The sequence below is a fragment of the Sturnus vulgaris genome, unplaced genomic scaffold (genome assembly GCF_052056855.1).
Source record: "Sturnus vulgaris isolate bStuVul1 unplaced genomic scaffold, bStuVul1.hap1 Scaffold_84, whole genome shotgun sequence".
NCBI lineage: Eukaryota > Metazoa > Chordata > Aves > Passeriformes > Sturnidae > Sturnus > Sturnus vulgaris.
The window spans coordinates 2,286,520-2,310,747 of NW_028276728.1; the positions used below are offsets into that span (position 1 = coordinate 2,286,520).

Sequence of the window (24,228 nt, forward strand, 5' to 3'; positions counted from 1 at the left end):
TCCGAGCTTGGACGCTGATTGGTTAAGGGCGGGGACGGGCGAGCGCTGCGGCCAATGGGAGGCTGGGAAGGGGCAAGGCGGGAAGCGGCGGCGCCCAGCGCGGCGGGGGAGGGGTGGGGTCCCTGGCAGGGCTGTTGGATTCCCGGAAGGGTTCGGGGGCTCTGGAGGCACTGAGGGAGCCCCTGCCGTTCATGTGGGGGTCCCTGGAGGGGTTTGCGTGTCGGGGGGCGCCGAGAGACGCCCAGGGAGTTGGGGATCAGAGGTGTGGTTTTGCGGGTCCCAGAGAGGTTGTTTGGGATCCCCAGGGAAAGGTTTGGGGTGGAGGGAGGTTGGTGTGGTTGTGGGCGTCCTAGAGGGGGTTTGGCGGTCCAGGAGGGTCGAGGAGGTCCCCATGTGGTTTGGGAGGTCCTTGAGATGGTTAAAGTGGCCGAGAGCTGGGATCCCGCTGACAGAGACCCCCAGTGTCCCCCATGGACCCCCCAAATCTCCCCTAGAAACTCCCAACCCTCCCAGGGACCCCCAGACCCCGACAGGACTCTCTCAGCTCCCCGTAGATCCGTAAGCCCATCTAAGGGAATGATACCAAAATTGGCTGGAAAATAAACTTTCTAACACAATTTGAAGCGTTAGAAAGCAGGCATTCTTTATCTGTGCAGGACGCACTGAAGGATTTCCCCAATAATGTGATGTGTGTGGTGAAACTTCACAACAGGGTATGGTCCTGGAAGGACCACGAACGGGTGGTTGCATTCACTGAATGCTTCCATATTACAGGTGACCTTTCCTTGAACGTTTTCCTTGGGCATGCACTGTTGCTTCTCGTTCCATAATTTGACAAAACCCCCACTAATAGTCCTCATTACCTATTTCTCCACTGTCTGCAGCTATGCTTGTGATCCTCTGTGCATACCTGTACGCCCTTTCATTCTTTTTGCCAGTTAGTCTTTGAGGTCCATCCAGCACCTTCAGGGCAACTGAAAATTTCTCTTCTCGGTGCCATTTACCAGGAACCCCAAAACCCTTCCAGGGACCCCCAGTTCCCCCCAGGGACTCCCATCTCCCCGCAGGGACCTTGTGGTTTGTGGAGTTCAGAGGGCCGAGGGGATCCTTCGGTAGTTTTCGGGGATCCCCATGTGGCGTTGGATATACCTGGATGGGTTTGGGGATCTTTGTCTCTAGACAGTTTTGAGGATCTCTGTGGGGTTCAGGGATTCCCGAGTTTTATGTCTTCGTTTTAAGGCAAAAGCCCTTTAATTCTCTGTTTGCCGTCGTCTCTCCTGGCTCCAGCTGATTTTCTTCAGCTTTTTCAGTCATTTGGCCCAGAATTTCCCATTCCCTGGAATTCCCCGCTGGGACTCGGGTCGTTAATTTTGGATAAAACCCATCTGGATTTGGTCTGTCCTCCCCCCGGGGTCATGTGGATACCACGGGGTCAGTGATTTTGGGGGTTCATGGAATTTAGGATGATTGCTGTGGGTCCCACACATGTTGTGACATCCCCGTGAGTCCCGCACCTGTCGCAACATCCCTGTGGCTGTCACATCTATCAGGATGTTCCTGTGGGTTCCACTCCTGTCATGTCCCATCCGTGACAGGATCCAGCTGCCAGTTCTCAAATTCTCTGGAACTGGAGGTCATGCCCCCCCGGCCACTCCCCTTCCCCCATCCTGAAATTCTGCTGAATCTGCCCAAATCTGCATGGTTTGGCTGTGGTTTGGGTATTATTATTTGGGTATAAAAGGAGTGATTTTGGGACAAACATTTCGTGTCTGCAGGGTTTTGGGAATTCAAGAGCCGAGGGGCTGGTGAGTGGGGAGGCTTCGTTCCTTGTTTATTCCTGCTTTTCCTTATTGTTTGATGATGGGCAGAAATTGAGGGTTTTTTCTGCCCAAATTTCAGACTTGTTTACCCTTTGCCTTCTCTAATTTTAAGTTTCATAATTTTAACCCTTTTTCTTCCAAAATGTTGGGTTTTAAACTTTTTTTCCCCAAGTTTTGCCCATTTGCCCTCAGATCTCAGGGGTTTGCTCTTTTTGTGCACTTTTCCCCCAAATTTCATTTTTTTTTTTTTCCTGGTTGTTGAGCCCCATTTTGATCCATATTTGGGGGATGCTGTGCAAAAAAATACCCATTTTGACCAAAACTCGGGGGATTTGGGGAAAAATGCATCCTTTCCATAAAGTTTTAGCGTGGATTTGATGGAAATGGGGTATGGCAGTGGCATCAAGGGGAGAGTTGGTGGGAGAGCTGTGTCAGCATTTTAACCCCATTTTGCCATGAATCTAGGTGATTTTGGTTAAAATTCATCTGGTTTTGGAGTGAATCTGATAGAGATGGAGACAGATGTGGCCTCACGGTGGGGGGGGGGGGGGAGGATGGGGGGAGGGATGGTTGCCTCAGGTGTTTAATTCCATTTTGACCCAAGGGAGGGGGGATTGGGGGAAAAACTATTTTGACCCAAAATGGTGGATTTTGGGAAGAAAAACTATTTTGTTACAAATGTGTGGAATTTTGGGCAAAATTCTTGGAGTTTGGAATGTTTGGGGTGTATTTGGGGGCAGTGAGGGTCAAAATAAGCCCCAAGAGGTTTCCATGGGGTGAAAAAAAGGCATTTTGGTGTAATTTGGGGGTTATTTGAGGGTTCTGGAGACACCTCAGGGCTCATATGGATTTTTTCCTATTAAATAACAATTTTTAGTGATTTTGGGTGTTTTTCACAGGGATGGCACAAGACGGGATCTGGTGGCTCCTCTTTCCTTTTTGCAGTAAGCAAAACCTCTTTTTTCCACACAAAATCCCCAAATTTCCTAGATTTTGTACTTATTTTGTATTTATTTTGTACTGGCTTTTTAGCACAGAAAATGAAATCCTGAATCCCTGAATTTTGGCCTTTTTTATGTCTGAAAATTCCACTCTTCTCTCAGTTTGTATTTTCTCCAGCATCCTCTCAGCTGCAGATTTCTTATTTGTAACCAAAAGACACCTTTAAAAATAGTTGTTTAAAATCCAAAAGCCTTTAGAATTTTTTTAACACCATAGAACGCGTCATTAGTTTTAACGGAAAATTCCCCTTTTGCCTCACTTTATACTGGGTGAAAAAAAAAGTGTACTTTGTCCTGATTATTTCAGTTTACTTTTAGGTTGTGGGGTTTGAGGTTTTTTTTTTGAGCTAAATTATGATCTAATGATCAGTTTTAGTGGGTTTTTTTCCCAGGAAAAAACCTCAAGAGCTCTATGCTGGAATTGTATTCTTTTCCAGGGAAAAAAGATCTATTTTAAAAGTTTTTTTTAATGAAAGAATTCCTTTTATTTGCTCTTTTTAAATAAAAGCAGTTGGTTCTCATGGCGAAAAAAAACCTCTTTTATTCCTAATTTCCCTGTCTCCTTTCTAATTTTCATTAAAACTTCTTATTAGCCAATTTTTAAGATAGTGGTTTAAAGAAAAAGCCTTTTATTTATCTTTTTTTTTTAAATTTTATTTTTAGAATTTATTCATTAAGGGAAAGAAAGCCCTCTTGAAGTCTGTTTTAGGTTTTAGGTATTATTACATAAAGGAAAAAACTCATTCACTCTGTTCTAATTTTTCAAGTCCCAGTTGCTCATTTCCCTGTTGATTTTTCTTCAAAATTACCCTATTTTTTAAAAAACCCTTTTTATGTATTATTTCAGAAAACTACCTTTAATCGCGTATTTTTATTCACAATATAATCTCTACTGTAATTATATAAAAAATACAATACAAATCCATGATCTATTCTTCTATAATTATGTGGCTATTATCATTATTCTTGATTGGCATTATTTAGTAAAAATTTCTGTGAAAATTCAGTACAAATTATTTAAAAGGATTACATATTAAATATATAATATAGATTTATAAAAGATGTGAAACACATAAACATATAAAGACATGTAATATATTTTATATTCATATAATATGTGAGTGTATTTATTAATATAACAAACTATATTTTGCTTTTATATATAATTATATCTAGTTATTGGGATGTAGCTATAAAAGATAGAATATATATATATATATGGAATCTATATAAATCTCTAAAATGACCAAATTTAATCATATATAATTCTAGATTATTTTAGAATTTAATATGACAGAGAGTTGCATTATATTATATGAATGTCATGATGTTATTGTATTATAATGTATTATAATTGTATGCAATTATATTCGAATCGTTCTATTAACTACATATAATGATAGATTATATTGTAATATAGTATAATATAATGCTATAATAATTCTATTCTGGTCTCTAATATATTCTCTATCATTGCAACTTTGCTCCTTATTGATTATTTTTGCTTGATTTTTACAATTATTTTCCCCAAACCTTTTCTATGAAAACAAAAAAAGAAAATGATTTTAAATCATTATCTATATGATTTTAGGGAGAAAAATATAAATTATCTACTGTTGTATATAATTAAAAATGTATAATATATATTGTATATATTATAGTATATAGTCTATATAATAATAAAAATAATAATAATTATATAATTCTAAAAATAGCGTGTAGATTTATTTTCTACTATGATTAATACTGAAATAAACTCAATAACCACAACAGTTATTATTATATTATTTTTAATATTTATGGATTTGGATAAATCTTTGCTGATATTTCTACTAAAATTAAGCACAAAATGATATAAAATACGCTACTACATTTTTAAATACAAGTATTCTGTATTACAGTGTTATAATGATTAGATCTGTATAGTAATAACAGAAAACTATGCAACGAAGTTATATAGTGGATAACTAATATAACACAATAACAGGCTAAAAAAGCAATTGACATATTTTTACTGATTTATGTGTCCTATATTATTAATATTTTATCAGTGTGCTAATAAGTAGTACTATACTAAAGTATATTACATAACACTATTATTATATTTATAACACGAGATATAATAATAATATAAGTATCTAGTAATAATGCTGTATTACGGAATAGTAATAACACAATATTATTTCATATTATTAACACATTTCTATATTTTAATAGTTTGTTACTAGAACATATAAATAAGAGTTTACTATTTATATATTATTATTTATAGTTTTATTCGAATGTTGTTTATTAACATAATAAACTGTAAATATAATTTCTATTAGGATTATAGATAAAAATAGACTCTATAAATTGGATACTGCAGTCATATTTTTAATGTAATTTCAGTACAATTCCTACTGTAAAATAGGAAAATTGATATATAAACACATATAAAATTGATGTAAAAATATCGGTATAAAAATATAAAGGCCCCCTTTATATAACCCCCTTGGTTAATATGAAAATTAACCAAGGCCCCCCTTTTCTCCCGTTTTCCCAGTGCTCTCCGGTGCCAGCTACCGGGGCCGGGAGTTCCTGGCCGTGTTCCCACAGAACGACGACGAGTCCCCCAGCGCGTACCTGCAGCTGCTGCTCACCTCCTATGGTCCTGCCGACACCCAGGTGTCGGTGACGCTCCACAGCAGCTCTGTCACCTGGAACGTCACCCTGAAGCCAGACGTCACTATGCCCCTGCTCCTCCCCGCTAGCCTGGAACTCACTGGAAGCTGCACTTCCCATAAAACCTTGGTGGTTCAGGCCAGCACAGACATCTCCGTGGTGGCCGTCAGCACCAAGGGCTACACGGTGGGTGCCACTGCTCTCCTGCCTATGGAGAGCCTGGGCACCAGGTACTACGTGGTGACACCTGTTGGGAACAACACCTATGGCCTGACCGAGTTTGTGGTGGCCACCGGTGCCACCACCACTGCTATCAGCATCACCACCACTGCCACTTTCCACTATGCTGGGGCTACCTACATCCCCGGCGCCGTGCTCCGCCTGTTCCTGCAGCCCTACCACAGCTTGCAGCTCCAGAGCAGCCAGGACTTCACGGGCACAGTTGTGGTGGCCGACACCCCTGTGGCCGTCCTCAGTGGCCACACCTGTGTCAAGGTGTCTGCTCGCTTTGACTTTGTGGTGGAGCAGCTCTTCCCAATGACAGCATGGGGGAGAAGCTACGTGGTGCCACCCAACCCGCTGCAGACAGACAATGACTACGTGTATGTGGTGACGGATGAAGACAACACCATCACCTACAACACTGGGAGCGGGAATGCCACTGTGGCCATGGTGGCAGGGGAGGTGCGGGTGTTTGTGGTGAACCGTAACTCCCACCTGTACCTCAGTGCGGTGGTGGCAGTGCAGGTGGTGTTTTTCTTCAGCGGGTCATCTTGGCAAGATCCCTTCCTCCTTGTTGTCCCACCTGTCACCGCCCACTGCACTGCGTTCCGCTTCAGCACCGTGCCCAGCCACTATAACCATGCGATCCTCATTGCACCCACCACTGCCACCGCCACCACCACCCTCAACCATCAGCCAGACAACACCATGGCATGGCAGGCCATTCCTGGCACAGATTTCTCCTGGGCCAGCATCACCGTGAGCGCAACAATGCAGAGCACTGAGAACTCGCAAGTGCCCATTGGGCTCCTGGTGTTTGGATTCCAGAGTCACACTGGATATGGCTTCCCTGGGCTCTGTGCTGCCAGTGAGTACAGTCAGTCCATTGCTGTGTCACTCCAACGGTCGGGTGTTGTCCAGTTGACCATTCATGGGTTTTCCCCTTTTTTTCAGCGCCCACACTGCTCTCCTGTGAGGATTTGGTATGCGAGGAGAGGTGTGAGATGGTGGATGGACAACCAGAGTGCATCCAGGAGACTTTCTCCACCTGTTGGCTCACTGGTGGGCCGCACTACCGCAGTTTTGATGGAAAAAGCTTTGATTTCATGGGAACATGTGCCTACACTTTGACCACCATCTGCAATCCCGATCCCACTCTTCCTGCCTTTTCTGTTGAGGTCAAAAAGGAGAAAAAGGAGAACTCCAAAGTTTCCTCCATCAGCTCCATCACCATCCATGTTGGCAACATCACTGTCACTGCTGTCCAATCTGAGAATGGGATGGTGAGGGTAAGCAAAAACCATTGTCATTTCCAAGTTCTAAGTAATTTTATGGAATTTCACCAAAATGATGTATTTAGCGATGATCTTCTTGAGGGTCTTTTGCTAAATAATTCTGGGATTTGCTGGTGTGCAGGCAACCCTTGCATAAAAACAATTCAAGTTCTTCACGTCTTCTTAAACTCCATGTATTGTCCAGTTTGGTTGGGTTTTGGGAGTTTTGATGGTTGTCGTTGTCCTGCAGGTGAACAACCAACGCTCACGCCTCCCCATCTCCCTCTCCCGTGGGAAGCTTCACATCCATCAGAAGGGTAAATACATGTTGATCCAATCAAATTTCAACCTGAAGGTCCTCTACAACTGGAATGATCATGTAGTCATCAAACTTCCAGCTGCCCTTTCTGGAAAAGTCTGCGGAATGTGTGGGAACAACAACGGGGACCCCCAAGATGATGCTCTCTCTCCTGATGGAAAGCAGGTGTGGGATATTGTGGAGCTGGGGCGGAGCTGGAAGGTGACCAGTGAGAGTGGCCACTGCCAGGACACCTGTGACGGTGACTGTGGGCGGTGCAGATGGGACCAGGTGGTGACATACAAGGCAGAGACCTGGTGTGGGAAGTTGTCCCAACATTCTGGGCCATTCCAATTGTGTCATGACACTATCAGTCCCAGTATCTACGTGAAGAACTGTATCTACGACCTGTGTGCCAATGAGGGGCGTCACGACGTGCTGTGCCAAGCCCTCCAGATTTATGCTGATGACTGCCAAGAGGAAGGGATCAATGTTTCGGATTGGAGGACAACAGCGGGATGTCGTGAGTAGAGGATGGTTGGGTGAAAATACTCCTTGGGATAGGTGGAGTCTAATTAATGTGGCACTGAAGATCCATGGGATCACGGGGTTGGGAAAGGTTATGGCAGCAGATCCAAGCAGGAAGTCCGTGGAAGGCCAGGGAGATTCTAGAAAGTCCGTATGGAAAGTCCACAAAGTCCATGGAGTCTCTAGAAAGTGTAAGTGGGAAGTCTAGAAGTCCAGAGACTCCAGAAAGTCCTGGTAGAAGGTCTAGGAAGTCCGTGGAGACTCCAAGATATCTGTGTAGATAGTCCAAGAAGTCTGTCCCACCATGTCCCACTCCACTCTGATTGCTGTCTCCCTCCCTTTGCAGCTCTCACCTGCCTGCCCAACAGCACCTACAGCAACTGTGGCCTTGCCTGCCCTGCCACCTGCAACATCCCCGCTGTATCATTCAGTTGTGCTGCTGTCCCCAGCTGCGTGGACACCTGTGTGTGTCACGAGGGCCTTGTCCTTGATGCCAACACCTGCATCCCCCCCTCTGAATGTGGCTGTGTCTTTCGGGGTCTCTTCCATGGCCTTGGCGAGGAATTTTGGGGCGACCTCACCTGCACCCAACGCTGTGTGTGTGATGCTGAGCAGAGGCAGGCAGTGTGCCGAGATTCTGATTGTGGCACTGAGAAGGAATGCCGGGTGGAGGAGGGGATCCGAGATTGTTATCCCAAAACTTTTGGAGTCTGCACTGCTGTTGGAGCCACCCACTACCAGACCTTTGATGGCAGGAGGTTCATCTTCCAGGGGACGTGTGTCTACCTGTTGGTTGGGTTGTGTGAGGACACCCAAAATTTGGGGGGATTCCAGGTGTTGGTGCAGAATGGCCACTGGAGTGACAAGGTCATGTTGTCCATTGCCGTGGTGACAGTCCAAGTCTACAACAAAACCATCAGCATCAGCAGGGAGCACCCTGGAAAAATCATGGTGAGTTTAGGAAAGGATCCCTTATCTTTTCACTAAATTCTCCACCTCATACCGAACCTCACCCCATTAATGAGTGATTAAAATTGAAATGTAATTAAATTAATGTCATTTGGGTGTTCCAGCTGTTGAAAGCAGAATTGGAATTTGCCATCAGGCCCAAATTTTATTAATTTTTAAGGTTTTCTCCCCAGATCGATGAGTAGTTGATCAACCTCCACTTGAGACTTGGACCTTCTCATCTTCTTAAATCCAAAATTTGCAAATTTGATCATTTTTTTATGGTTTTCTCCCCAGATTGATGAGCAGTTGGTCAATCTCCCATATCACTACAGTGAAAGAAAGATTGTTGTCTATCGTGATGGGCAGGATGCGGTGGTAGAAACCAATTTTGGCCTTGTTGTCACCTACGACTGGCACAGCCGCGTCACCGCCATGGTGCCCAGTGGCTTTGCCAACACCCTGTGTGGGCTCTGTGGGAACTACAATGGCGCTGCCAGCGACGACATGATGATGAGGAACAATCATGTGACATCAGACCCAGATGCCTTCGGGAGCAGCTGGAAAGTCATGGATGTCCCAGGATGTGGTGAGAGGTCAGCAGTGGAATGTTCAAGCACTGTCGCACCTTCCCGGCTGCAGCAGGAAGTATCTGGGATGGGGTGTGAAATTATTTTGGAAGCGGATGGACCCTTTAGAGCATGTCATGGTCATGTTGATGCCCACCAGTACTTCCAGAGCTGCATCCATGACTCCTGCCTGTTCCCTGATCAGGAAGAAGGGATGTGTCCAATTATTGCCTCCTATGCCACCACATGCCAGGCTGCTGGTGTGTCCATCGGGAGGTGGAGGACAGATAATTTCTGCTGTAAGTTGGGACAATGGGAGGGTTTTTCTTTCAGCATTATCCAAAAGATCCTCAAGTCTGCTCCAAATCCATGGATAAACAACCCAGAGGTGGGTGGGAATCCAGTAGGAATTCCACCCAAAGTCTTGGTTTGATCCCATAATCCACCCAAAATAAACCCTTCCTAAGGAAGAAGTAGTCTCATCTGGAATAATTTACCCCCTCAAAATCTCCAACTTCCTGGTGTTGGCTACAAAATGGATAATTTATGAAATTATCCAAAAAATGAAACCAAAAGTAGTGGAATTGGATTAAAGGGATCCAGCCTGGAGGTCAGTTGAGGACTCAATGTGGAGTGATCCCACTCTTTGAGGGAGTGTTACCCTTTTCTCCATGGAAATGTGGGAAATTGGCTGGTTTAGCAGCAAGAATTCCTATTATAACGGGCTGCAATATTACTTATGGATAATCATAAGTAATTGGATCATCATTTGATGATGCCCTTAATCATGTCCACAGGGAGGAAAATTGAGGGTTTGGCATGAAACTGGGCTAAAACCTCTGTAGTTGGTGAAGTTTGCACCTGAATTCCAGGAAACTTCCAGGATTTGGCTTGGAATTCCCTGGTTTCTCATTAATCCCATTGTCTCCTGGCAGATATTCCCTGTCCTTCCAACAGCTCCTATGAGCTCTGCTCCCACACCTGCCAGCGCACCTGTGGCACTGACTCTGCCACATGCCCAGGGCGATGCCGCGAGGGCTGCACGTGTCAGGATGGCTTTGTGCTCAGCAGCGATGAGTGTGTCCCCGTGTCCCACTGTGGCTGCAGTCACCATGGAGTCTACTACAAAGAGGGGGAGACATTCTACCCCACAGAGCAGGAGATGTGCCAGTGCCTCTCTGGTGGCAGTGTGGAGTGCCAAAATACTTCCTGTCCTGATGGTGGCCCTGGGAAAGTCATCGATGGTGTCTTCCAGTGTCCCTCAGAGGTGTCCAGCACCTGCGTGGCCACAGGTGACCGCACCTATGTCACCTTTGATGGAATGGCCTTCAACATGACGGGTACTTGCTCCTATGTCCTCACTCAGACCTGCACAGGTGGCAACATGCCATCATTTATTGTCACAATCCAGAAGGAGGCACGGCAGAAGGAAAAGGTCTCCAGGATCCAAGCGTTGTCTGTGGAAGTCTATGGGGTCACCTTGACCTTGAAACAAGGAAAAGGGGCAGATGTCTTGGTAAGGTGGCACTTGATGTTCCAGATCTCATGGAATCCCCCCCAAATTGGGTTTCCTTGATGGAAGGGACCAGCCCTCTCCAAGCCCAGTCCATACTCCTCCCAAGTTTTCTTTCTAACCAAGATCTGTAAATGCATAAAAACTTTGGTTGGAAGGTGTTTTCCCTAAATTTTTCATTCTACCTCAGTCAACCCCAAAACTGTGTTTCCTTGATGAGGCGAGCCCTCACAGCATCTCCAAGACTAATCCATTCTCATCCAGACTTTTCCTTCCAAGTGGGATCCACAAATCTGTCAGAATATTATTTGGAAGTTGTTTACCCCAAAATTCTGGTCCCACCTCCTCACTGGAGGACTCTTCCTTCTCTATCCCAGGTGGATTCAATCTCCCACCACCTCCCCACCATCCTGAGCGAGGGACAGGTCCAGGTCTACCCATATGGGACAGGTGTCCTGCTCCGCACTGACTTCAGCCTTGTTGTCCACTATGACCTCGTCCAGCACGTGATGGTCACGGTCCCCCAGACCTACATGGGGCGCCTGTGTGGCCTCTGTGGCAACTACAATGGCCAACGTAATGATGATTTCCAGCTCTCCAGTGGCCAACTGGCTCCAGATGCAACAGCCTTTGGATCTGCATGGAAAACAGCAGCTACACCTTGCAATGACACCTGTCCCAAGGATGAGTGTCCCACCTGCACAGAGGAGAAAGTGGCAGTCCTCCAAAAACCCAACTACTGTGGCTTCCTCATGGCCCCCGAAGGTCCCTTTGGCTCCTGCCATCGCATCATCAACCCTATCCTGTATTTCCAATCTTGCATCCATGACCTCTGTATGATGGGAGGGGACATGCATGTCCTGTGCCAGAGTATCCAGAGCTATGTCACTGCTTGCCAAGATGCTGGAGTCACCGTGAGGGCTTGGAGGACACCATCCTTCTGCCGTGAGTTTGGGAGGGCACAAGAGCAAATGTCCCGTTTGGGGTTGGGAAGATCTCCCGGTGATACTGGAGTTTGGGGGGGCACAGATGGGGAAAGTTCTCTCTTTGGGTGTGGGTGACAGTGGAGACACGCAGGACTTGGGATGATGGTGATGGGATGAGCTTTAAGGTCCCTTCCAATACAACTCAGTCCATGATTCTTTGAAAATTGGCAGCCCTCAACTGCCCGGCCAACAGCACCTACTCCCTTTGTGCCAACACCTGCGCCAACACCTGTGCTGGAAATGCCACCACTTGTCCCCAGACATGCACTGAGGGCTGCCAGTGCCACCAGGGCTCTGTGTTTGACGGACACAAATGCGTTCCTGAGGAGTACTGCACATGTTTTAGGGATGGCGAATACTATAAGGTAGTTTTTCTGGCCTTTTTTCCTGGTTTTAGGAAAATCTACGTCTTTTTTTCCTTCATTTCTTCCCTATTTTTATACATTTGCTTCCTTTTTTCTTCTCTTCCTTCTTCTTTCTTTTTTTTTTATGTCCTTACCTATATTTTTCCTGCATTTGTTTTCCTTTGTCTGATACTTTTCTGCATTTACCTCTGTTTTCATGGTGGGTTTTTTTCCTGGCTTAATGTATTTACATTTTAAAAATTAGTTTCCCCCGTTTTCCCTATTTTTATGCATTTGCACCTTTATTTCTTGCATTTTCCCCTATTTTTCTGTCTCGATTTCCCAGCATTTTCCCCTTTTCTATCCCCCCATTTTTATGTCATATTTCCCTGTATTTCTTTTCTTTTTTCCTATTTTTAGGCAGTTACATCTTTTTTCATGCCTGCATTTCTCCCTGTGTTATGCATTTGCATTTCTTTTTCTGCATTTCCCCCATTTTTTCCTATATTTATGCTTTTCCCCAGGATTTCCTCCCTATTGTTATATATTTATGTCTTTTTTCTTCCATTCCCCCTTTTTCCTTATTTGTGGGGAAGATATGCATGTACATCCCTTTGCCTTGCAATGTGTTCACTGTTTTCCCTATTCTTCAGCACTTACATCCTTTTCTCTGCATTTTTTCTTTTTATCCCAAATTTTTACGGTTTTCCCTTTCTCCCTTCTCCCCCCCGGCAGCCCCATGAGTTGCTTTTCCAGGATCACTGCCAGCGCCGTTGCACCTGTGTCCCTGGCCAGGGTCTTACCTGCCATGAGCACACTTGCACTGAGGACGAATCCTGTGAAATCCGGGAAGGGGTCTTGGGATGCATCAATAAAAGTGAGAAGAAATGAGGGAAAAGGACGTTTTAGATGCTAAGTGGATCTGGGGATGATTGAGGGGTTGATTGGTGAAAAAAGGGAAGGTGAGGTGGAGGGAACAGAATCCGGTCCCTGTCACTAAGGGTCAGGGACTGGGCAATTCTTCCCATGGTTTCTCCCAATGTTTTTTGGATGTTTTTTCCCCCATCCCATTATTTTTCCCATGGTTTCTCCCATCCCATGGCTTCTTCCATGGGCTTTCCCATGGTGTTTCTCATTGTTTTTCCCATGGTCTTTCCCATGGTTTTCCATTTCACGATTTCTCCTATTCCATGGTGATCTCATAGTTTTCTCTCTCACGTGACTTCCCTCCACTTTTTTTCCCATCCTTTTCCCCAACCCATGGCTTCCCCCAGTGTTTATCTCCTGTTTCAACTAGCGCACAGCTCATCCTGCTCTCCCTCCCCTCGCAGACCCCTGCAAGTCCCTGCACTGCCGCCCCAAGGAGCGCTGCCGGCCCCGCGGTGCCCAATCCCGCTGCGTCCCAGCCCTGATCGCCACATGCTGGGCATGGGGTGACCCACACTTCCGTACCTTCGATGGCCTTGACTTTGACTTCCAAGGAACCTGCACCTACACCATGGCCGAATCCCATGGGAATGACCCTGGGCTGGTGCCCTTCAGGGTTGAGGCCAAGAACGACATCCATGGTGGGATCCAATCTGTGTCCTATGTCTCCTTGGTCAATGTTGATGTCTATGGACAACGCATCTCCTTCCGCCGGAATGAAGATGGAAGAGTCCGGGTGAGTTGGGTGGAAATGTGAGAACTTGGGCCTTTTCCCAACATTTTGCTCTTCCCTACGTGCTTCTTCATCCAGCCAGTGGCAACGTTATTTTGGGATAAATCAATCATACTGGGAGGCAGATTGTTGAAATGTTGGGATATTTTGGGAATAAAATGTTGGGATATGTCAGGAATAAAAAGTTGAGAAATGGTGGGAACAAAATATGGGGAATAGAATATTTGGATACGTCAGGGACAGAATGTTGAGATAAGATTGGAATAAGATGTTGGGGTGTGTTGGGAATAAAATGTTGGGATATTCCATCAATAAAACAGGATATACCAGGAATAAAATGTTGGTGTGTCTGGGGAATAAAATATTAGGATATTTCAGGAATGAAATGTTGGGATGCAGCATGAATAAAATACTGTGGGGTGTTTGAATACTTTGGGAATAAAATACTGGGTCATAGTGGGAATAAAATGTTGGCGTACGTCAGTAATAGAATATGGCAGGAATAAAATGTTGGGGTGTGTAGGATGTAGGATGTTGGAATATGATGGGATTTAGTGTTGGACTAGGCTGGGAATAAAGAATTGGGATATGTGGGGAATAGAATATTAGGATACATAAAACACTGGTGCATATTGAGACTGAAACATTGAGATAACTGGGAATGTTGGGCCATTGGCAGGTGAACGGGGAGGTGACACTGCTCCCAGTGCTCCTGGCAGACGGGAAGGTGCGGGTCCGTCCCAGTGGGCTCCGCGTTGCTCTGGAGACAGATTTTGGTCTCCGAGTCTCCTACGACTGGAACTGGCACCTCTTGATTGACCTCCCCAGCAGCTACTTCCGCCATGTCCGTGGCCTCTGCGGGAATTTCAACCTCAAGCCCCTTGATGATATCCCTGAGGCTGGTGACAACATCACTGCCATCATCACTTGGGCCAAAAGCTGGAAAAGTGCTGACTCTGAGGTCGACGACCCAATTTGTTGGGATTATTGTGATGGAGCATGCCCAGTATGTGATGAGGAGAAGAAGGAGCTTTATGGCGGGAACCAGTATGTGGGATTATCAAAAAATCCTTCCAGGGGCCCTTCAGAGCATGCCACAACATAGTGAAGCCTCACGACTTCTATCGCAACTGCCTTTCTGACCTTTGCCTGAGCGATGGGGCGAGATCGATCCTCTGCCAGGTGCTGGAGACATATGCAGCGACATGTCAGAAGCATGGGGCCGTGGTCCATGACTGGAGGACGCCATCAGGATGCCGTAAGGGCCGGGGTTTTCTTTGGGAAGGGAAAGAGCCAGAGTGGGGGAGAAGGGGCATGGAGTGGGATCCATCCTGGGTTGAAGCCCTCAAATCCCTCAGGTGATCCTTGGAAGTTCTCCAGAACTTTCTCCTGATGCTCCAGATGCTTCTGGTGTCTCAGAACCCACCCCATCTTTCCAGGAATCCATCCCACACCAGCCAGATCTTTCCCACATGAGCCAGACCTTTATCTTTGTGTCACAGATATCTCCCAGACCCCATCCTTGCCACATGTTTGAATCCTTTATCCTTGTGTCCCAGACCTCATCCTGTGTATTCTAGACCCTATCCCACATGGCCCAGACCCTTGCCACATGGCTCAGACCTCATCGCACTTGTGCCCATCTCTCCCCACATTTCCCAGACTTTCCTCCTTGTTTTCCAGACCTTGTTTTCCAGACCCTTCCCCATGTTTGAGACACTTTCCCAATTCCCACCCACTCTGTTGAATGCTGTCCACTCCCTTAATCCCTCCCTCACCCCAGTTTCCTCCCCCTGCAGCCTTACCTTGCCCTGAAAACAGCCACTATGAGCCCTGTGGCAATGCCTGTCCAGCCACCTGCTCCAACTGGGACAATCCGGCCACTTGTGATCAGCCCTGTGTGGAGACCTGTGCCTGTAACGCTGGCCACGTGCTCAGTGGTGGACAGTGCGTGCCAGTGTCTCACTGTGGCTGCACCCGTGACGGCCGCTACTACCGCCCTGGCGAGGAGTTTTGGGGTGATGACACCTGTCAGTCCAGGTGCAGGTGTGACACGGAGCTGGGAATGGTGGTGTGCAAGGACTCCAGGTGTAAGCCTGGTGAGGTGTGCACGGTGGTGAAGGGCGTGCGGCAGTGCGTGGCCGTCAGCCGCTCCATCTGCGTGGCTACTGGTGACCCCCACTATACCACCTTTGATGGGCACCGCTACGACTTCATGGGTACCTGTGTCTACCTCTTGGCTGGGCTTTGCTCCACTGACCCCACCCTCATCCCCTTTGCTGTCACTGTGGAGAACAATCACCGCGGCAGCCGCCTGGTCTCCTTCACCAAGGTGGTCACCATGGAGGTGTACAACATGACGCTCAGCCTCAGTCAGGAACATCCCCAGAAGGTCAAGGTAGGGATGAAGGAGATCGTGAGGGTGGTTCAGTCATTGCATGGCATCTGGGGAGGGCTCAAGGTCATGATACGGTCTTCAAGTGCACTTCAAGATCATCACATGACACCTGGATGAAGTTTCAAGGTCCTTGTAAGGTGTTTAGGTGGGTTTCTAAGTCATTTCAAGGCATCTGGTTAGGTTTCAAGATCCTTCGATGGTGTTTAGATGGGTCTCAAAGTCATTGGGGTGGCGTCTGGGTGGGCTACAAAGCCCTTGTATGGCATCTGGGTGGGTTTCAGGGTAATTGCATGGCATTGGATTAGGTTTCAAGGTCATTGTATGGTCTTCAGATGGGTTTCAAGGTAATCACATGGCGTCTAGGTGGTCTTGCAGGTCATTCTATGACACCTGGGTAGGTTTCAACTTCATTGTGTGACCTCATGACACCCACGACTCTCTTTCCAGGTTAATGGTGTCCTGTTGGACCTTCCCTTCACCCACAACCACCAGCTCCAGGTGTCCCTCCGTGGCGTCCACGGCTTCATCACCACTGACGCAGGTGTCACTGTCACCTTTGACTGGTACAGCTACGCCCGTGTCATCATCCCCAGCACCTACGCCAGTGCTGTCTGCGGCCTCTGCGGCAACGCCAATGGCGACCCCCACGACGACTTTATCACCCGTGATGGCCACCGTGCTGACAACGAGACCCATCTGGGGGACAGCTGGAAGGTCGGCGATGTCCCTGGGTGCTCACCTGGGTGCAATGAGGGCTGCCAGGTGTGCAGCGATGCCCAGAAACGTGCCTACCGTGGGGACAAGCACTGTGGGCTGCTGGGGAAGAAACGGGGGCCCTTTGCTGCCTGCCATGCTGTCATCGACCCCGCCCCTTACCTGGATGACTGTCTCTTTGATGCCTGTCTGTACGAGGGACACCAGGACACCGTGTGCCAGGCCATTGGCGCCTACGTTGCTGCATGCCAGAGCCAGGGCGCTGCTGTGCGGCCGTGGCGCACGGCTGCCTTCTGCAGTATGGAGGGAACCTTGGGGAACGTGGGGGAGTACGGGGGGTTTTGCAGGGCAGAGACGGACATAGGGGTTAGGCAAGGAGTTTTGGACTGTCCATGGAGGAGTTTGAGGTGTCTGGCGGGGGAAGGGAAGGGGGTTGGGGCTGTCTGTGGGAGGTTAGAGGCGTTCCCAGGGGTTTTGGGTCTCCAAGGGGAGCTATGTAGTGTCAGTGGGGATTTTGGAGTCTACACAGGTAGCTTTGGGGTGTCCGTGGGGTGTTTGATGTCTGCACAAGGGGAGGCCTGGATGAGGGGTTCTGGGGTTCAAACAAGGGAGTTTTGGGATGTCCCAAGGGAGGGTTTGGGAATTTGGAGCCTGCATGGAGAGTTCTGGGGCATCCATGGGAATTTGGGTTGTCCATGAGGGTTTGGAGGGTTTGCAGGGAGTTTTTTTGTGTCCATGGGGGTTTTGGTTTTCCCAACTCTTCTCCCTTCCTGACAGGCCCCGTGTGCCCCCCAAACCAGCACTATGAGCTCTGCGGCCCCCCCTGCCCCCCCACCTGCCAAGACGAAGCTGGACCTCAGGACTGCTCTGATGTCTCCACATGCTCTGAAGGTTGTTTCTGCGATCCCGGATTTTTCCGGAGTGGGGATCACTGCGTGCCCCTCCCCCAGTGTGGCTGTCTTTTGGAGGGCCGCTACTATCCCCGGGGGGTACAGTTTTACCCTGAGCCCCCCTGCACTCAGCGCTGCGTCTGCTCCGAAAATGGGAGGCTGGAGTGTCACCCCACTCCAGGCTGCTCTAGTGACGAGGAATGCACAGTGCAGGATGGGGTGCTGGGGTGCCACACCCGCACCTGCAGCCAGTGCCAGGTTTTGGGGGCAGGGGCTTACAGCACCTTTGATGGGCACCTGGGGAATTTTGGGGGGTCCTGCACCCTCCTGCTGCTGGAGTTGGAGAGGGGTGAGCCTGAAGAAGAGCTGGAGCCTATCACAGTGGCCTTGGAGCAGGAGGACACGGAGGTGCAGCGGGTGACAGTGATGGCGCACGGGATGACTGTGGTGATGGACAGGGGACAGCAGTGGGAGGTGACGGTGAGTGGAGGGCTTAGGGGCGTAAGCCGTGGTTTTGGGGGCAAAAAGATATTTGGGGGGCAAAAAAGGGGATGGAAATAGGGTTATGGGAGGTGCAGCAGTGAGGAAAGGCCTGGTTTAGGGGGAAAGCTCTGACTTTGGGGTGCACACCCTGTTTTGCGAGTGCAAGCCACGTTTTGGGGGTGCAAGCCTGGTTTGGCAGGTACAATCCCTGTTTTGGGGGTGAAAAAGGGGTTTTGAGGGATATGGCAGTGGGAAAGGGTGCAAGAGCTGCTTTTGGGGTACACACCCCACTTTTGATGTGCACTCTGGGGTGAACCGGCCCTTTCTAGCATGCTAATGCTAGATTTGGGGCAGAAACCATGATTTTGGGGTTGAAAACCCTCTTTTTGGAGTGTAATAACCGTCCCGTTTTGGGCTGTAAACCATTGGTTTGAGGTGCACAGAAGGAAGTCCAGATCCTGGTTTTGGGGGTGCAAACCCAGTTTTTGGGGATGCAAACCCTCTTTTGGGGGGGGTTAAGCCCACCTTTGGTGGTCCGACTTCCCTTTTGGGATCCTCACCCCTGTCTGCCCCCAGGTGGATGGCGAGCGCCACTTGCTGCCGCTGTGGCTGCGTGGGAGCGTGGTGGGGGTGGCGCAGGTGGGGTCCCACCGGCTGCTCCAGGTCCAGGGGGGCCCAAAAATCCTCTACGACGGCAAAGCGTATGTGGTGCTGACGCTGCCCCCCGCATCCCGCCGCCCCCGGGGCCTCTGTGGCAACTTTAATGGGGACCCCAACGACGATCACCCCGACGGGGAGGCTCTGGGCAGCACCCCCCTAGCCTGCACCCACGTGGCGCCCGCCCCCAGCTGCTCCCCGGCCCAGGAGCGGCGCTGCGCGGTGCTGGCGGACCCTGAGGGACCCTTTGCGGGGTGTCACGGGGCACTGCCGCCCCGCACCTACCTGGTGACCTGCGAGCGCCAGGTGTGCGGGGGCGTGAGCGACCCCTGTCCCAGCTTTCAGGGCTACGCAGCCGCGTGCCAGGCAGCCGGAGGCACGCTCCGGGAGTGGCGGGAGGCCACAGGTTGCCGTGAGTACATAGAGGGGTTGGGAATTTTGGGGGAGTCGGGAATCTGAGGTGACAGGAAATTTGGAGTTGGGAATTTGGGATGGTGAAGTTTTGGGAGGATGGGAATCTGAGGGTCAGGATTTTTGTGGGGGCAGGAATTCTGCAGGGAGTGGACAATTTTGGTGGGGGTGGGAATTTGGAGATCGGGAGGAGTAGAATGGAACAGGGGCTCATTCCTGCATGGAGAAAGGGGTACACGTCCACATTGCTAAGCCCCCATCTGAAGCCTGTGTCCCCTAATGGAACCCTGTGCAACCGGTGGGGCGCCCCCGGTGTCCCCAAATGGGAACCCCATGGGACCACCCACCCCAAAGACGGGATGGCATTGATTCCAGGAGACACCTATCGACCCCAGATGACCCCCCAGTAGCCCCATTGACCCCGTCTCTTTCTTTCCTCCATCTCCCAGCTCTCACCTGCCCCCCCAAGAGCCACTACCAGCTGTGTGCCCGCACCTGTGAGCACACCTGTGCAGGTGTGTCGGCCCCGCCCCCGTGCAGCGAGCGCTGCTTTGAGGGGTGTCAGTGTGCCGAAGGGCTGCTGTTCGATGGGGCCCGCTGCGTCCTCCCGGGGACCTGCGGCTGCCTCCACCAGGGGCGTTACTTCCAGGTGGGTGTGGCCCCAGTGCCTTTCAGTACAGCCCAGTTGCAGCCCTAGTTCCTTCCAGGCTCCCCATGTTGATCCAGGGTCCCTTCAGTGTGCCTCCCACAGTGTTCCTAGTCCCTCCCAGTACACCCCAGTTCTCCACTGGTCCTTTCTAGTTGCTTCCTAAGTGCCCCACAGTGTCTCCAGTCCTTCCCAGTACATCCCAGTTGCTTCCAGTGTGCCTTCCGGTGTTCTCAGTCGCCCCAGTCCCGTCCAGTATGCTATGCCTCACAGTATCCTCAGTCCCTCCAAGTGCAACACGATTCCTCCCCATCCCTTCCAGTCTCTCCCAGTTGATCCCAGGCCCCTTCAATGTGCCTCCCATAGTGTCCCCCGTCCCTCCTAGTACGCCCCAGCATCCTTCAGTCACCATTTCTCCCCAGTGTGTCCCACTTCCCTCAAACACATCCCCCAAACACATCCCCCAGTGGATCCCTCTTTACTCAGCGTCTCTCCAGTCCCCTCCAGTCTCTCCTGGTATTCCCTGTATTGTGCACAGTCCCTCTCAGGGTATGCAAGTCCTCCCCCACTCTCCCCCACACTGTTCCCAGTCCCTCCTAGTTTGTTCCCCCCACGGTGCCTCCCAAGGCATCCCAGTCCCTTAGTGGGGGAAATTAGTGTCCTTCCCAGTGTCTCTCAGCATGTCCCAGAGTCATTCCCTGTGTCTTCACCAGTGTTCCCAGTTTCCCCCAGCAGGTCCCATCCCCCCCAGTGTGCCCCCATGGGGGACATGGGGTTGTATGGGGACATGGGCACACACTGGGGACATGCTGGTGGTCCTCATGGGCACCCATTGGGGGTATGAAGACACATAGGAGATATGGGAGACGTGGGCCCCCTTCCCCCCCACACTACCTCACAGCATCATCATCCCCATTGTTTGGGCCATTTTAGGCCACTTTTCCCCACTTTCCACATTTTATCCACGAAAACAGATTGCTGAGACCATGCTGACGCCTGACTGCTCGCAGTCCTGCACCTGCCGGGGACCTGGGGGCCTCCAGTGCCGCCCCTTCACTTGTCCCTTTGGCCACACCTGTGGCCTCCGTGACGGCACCCGCACCTGCATCGCACGCCCGGGGCGCTGCACCCTGTCCCCTGCCACCCGCTTCATCACCTTTGACGGCCTTACTGGGACTGCCCTGGCCCCCGGCATTTACGTGGTGGCCAGCGTGTGTGATCCCCGGGAGCCCGCATGGTTCCGGCTGCTGGGGGACATCAGGGACACTGGGGAGCAGCCGGCAGTGATGGCACTTCACCTCTTCACCCCCCACAGCTTCATCACCGTGCAGAGGGACAGGAAGGTCTGGGTAAGTTATCACCCAGTGCCACTGGGTGGCACCCAAAAGCGTTGTCACCACTGTGTGTTGTCACCTTAAACATCTTCCTGACCTTCATTTTAATAAAAAAAGATCAATATTTTTTTCCCTAATTTCACCAGGTTAGAGTCCACATGGGTTGTCCAATCCCATCAGCACCACAGGATGTTCTTACCTTAATTTTGCCCCAAATTGCTCTTTTTTCCTCCCCAGTTTCCTACCAGTGAAGCACCTGTGTGGGTGATGGTCACTAAGAGACATCCATAGACTGACGTTCCCCATAAATTTGACCAAAACTGCTCTTTTCCCCCCAAGTTTCATGTCAGAGAAGCACCTACATGGGTTGTCCCTATCCTACCCCCACCATGCCTTGACGCATCCTATTATTTTTCCACAAACTCCCTCTTTTCCACCCAGATTCCTCTAAGTACCCTTCGCCCCTGTGTGGCTCCAAATCCCCTTTTTTCTCCTAATTCGGTTCTCCAGCTCAACGGGGTCCCCACTCCCCTGCCCGTGGAGCTCCCAGGACCGCTGACCATCACAGAGGTGCACAGGACCCTCCGGATCAGCCGGATCCCAGGATTTCTGGTGGAACTGGGCGCTACGGGGGTGACAGTGGAGGTGCCCAGGGAAGCGCGGGCGACGCTCTGTGGCCTCTGCGGCGACTACGACGGTGCCACCAGCAACGACCTGCGAGGGCCTGACGGGATGGTGATGAGCAACGTGCAGGCACTGGCCAAGGCCTGGCGGGCGCCTGACTTCACCCAGGTGGGTGACACCAGGGGGACCCTGGGGGAGGGGGGTTGCAGGGATTTGGGTGTCTTTGGGGTGGCACTTAGGGGGAGCAGTGCCAAAAAAAGGGGGAGAAAAATAACCAAAGGAAGAGGAAAAATAATTCCCCCAAAAGGGGAAAGAAATTCCAGAAGATGGAAAAGAGACCAAAAAGGGGGAAAAGAGTTACCTAGAAGAAGGAAAAGAGCCCCAAAAAGATGGGAAGGGAGACCAAAAAGAGGGGAAAGAGTGAAAACTGGGGAAAGGACCCCAAAATACAGGAAAGCAGACAAAAAAAGGAGCAAGAGCACAGAGGGGGGAAAATAACCCTAAAAGACGGGAAAAGAGACCTATAAATGAGGAAAGGAGCCGAAAGAGGAAAAGAAATTAAGCAAGTGGAAAAAGATGATAAAAGGAGAAGAGAGGGGGAAGAAAAGGTGGAAAAAAAAACCCAAATGAGAATAAAAGCTCAAAGAGATGGGAAAAGACACCAAAAAATGGGTGAATGACCCAAAAATAGGGGAAAGGAATATTAAAGAGGGAGCAAGAGTGCAAAAAATAGGGGAAAGAGGCCAAAAAAGAGAGACACCTGAAACGGGAAGGAACCCCCGCACAAAGAGGGGAGGGCAGTGGGAGAGAAGGACAAGAAAAAGGGGGAAAAGAGCCCAAAACAGAGGAAAAGTGAATAAAGAAGGGGGAAAAGAGCCTCTCAGAGTGGGGAAAGAAACTAGCAACAGAGGTGTTACCGTATGGACTAGAAATCCTGAATATTGGAATATAAAGTGTATAAACCATAATAGCAGTAGTAATGCTAAGGCTTGGAGACTGCAGTTCCCAGAGTAGGCCCTGGGAAACTAACTTAGGAATGTGCTGTGCTGAGGAAACAATGTTCAAAAGATTTAGCAAAGCATGCAGAACTGTTAGTGATAAGGTTAGAGTATAATCATAAATAAAGTACTGGTGGTGGGTAGTGGCGTAAGAGGGAGATTAAGGGGGAGAACACTATAGTCCTAGGGTAAGCAACCATGAAGGATCTATGATGTAAAATGTTATCTACAAGGTGAATGTATCTATATTATTTAGAAGAATGTGTACTTCTGCACATAAACCATTTGTAAAAAAGGGTATAAAAACCCTCTAAAAAAGGGAACCAGTGGGATTCTGACTTTGGACGTGAGTCCGCAGGTCCCCGGGCCCTGAATAGAGCACCGCATAAACTGACACTCTGTTAGTTTGTGTTTTAATTTGGGGTATCGGGCAATAGAGGGAAAAGAGCTCAAGAATGGGCTTAACAAGTCCAGAAAAGGGGAAAAGACCCTAAATTGGGGGGAACTGCCACGAATTCCCCTCGATTTTGCCTTTCTTCCCACCCAGTGATGTGGAAAATTGACATTTCACCTGGGTGGCCGCACCTCAGCGCTGACGTCATCCTCAAACAGCCTCAGATCCGGTAAACCCGGATTTTTTATAACCCCGAAACTGTGCTTTCACCCCCAAAATAAAGCCTGTGAGAAAACGCCGTTTGCGGGTGATCTGGGGATAAAATGCTGGGAATTCAGAGAAAACACGAAGTGGGAATGTGCTGGGGGCAGTTGGGGGCGGGGAGGGCTGTTCCCACCCTGTCCTGCCGCGGGCGGTTCCGTGTCCCCCCCGTCGGTCAATATTTCCCGACGCCTGAGTCCCACGGGGGGAAGGGCGGGGGGGCACCCGGATGTTTGGTGCCGGGGAGGGGGAGGCGAGGGGGTTCCCGGATATCCGAGTCCACCAGAGGAGGTGTGTGCTATGGCACACCTGGAGGATACCCCTCACCGGTATCCCCAGTTCCTCCCAGTACATGCCCCAGGGCTCTCCAGTGTGCTCCCTGGTATCCCCAGTCTCTCCCAGTACAACACCCTCCTACTCCCCCCTCCAGTCTCTTCCAGCCTCTCTCAGCTGGCCCCAGTATACTCCCATTGTCCCCAGTCCGTCCCAGTGCATTCCAGTCCTCCCCCACTATTCCCCATGGTGTTCCCAAATCCCTCCCAGTTTGTCCCAGTCCCCCTAGTGCCTCCTAGTGCATTCCCTTGTCACTCA

General features: G+C 49.5%; 1 protein-coding gene across 1 annotated transcript; it reads left to right on the forward strand.

The window, feature by feature from the left end:
• Positions 1–117: 117 nt before the first annotated feature.
• LOC106864662 (IgGFc-binding protein-like) lies at positions 118–23,674 on the forward strand. Its single transcript, XM_088158665.1, is given in 22 exon segments — positions 118–774; positions 2,720–2,764; positions 5,367–6,575; positions 6,662–6,996; positions 7,232–7,802; positions 8,154–8,758; positions 9,053–9,623; positions 10,260–10,840; positions 11,215–11,782; positions 11,995–12,188; positions 12,903–13,044; positions 13,499–13,830; positions 14,507–14,873; positions 14,876–15,085; positions 15,627–16,225; positions 16,673–17,237; positions 17,717–18,309; positions 18,889–19,381; positions 19,830–20,029; positions 21,001–21,375; positions 21,871–22,152; positions 23,530–23,674. Coding segments are annotated over 22 exon segments (8,928 nt in total). The 5' UTR covers positions 118–686; the 3' UTR covers positions 23,533–23,674.
• Positions 23,675–24,228: the final 554 nt, after the last annotated feature.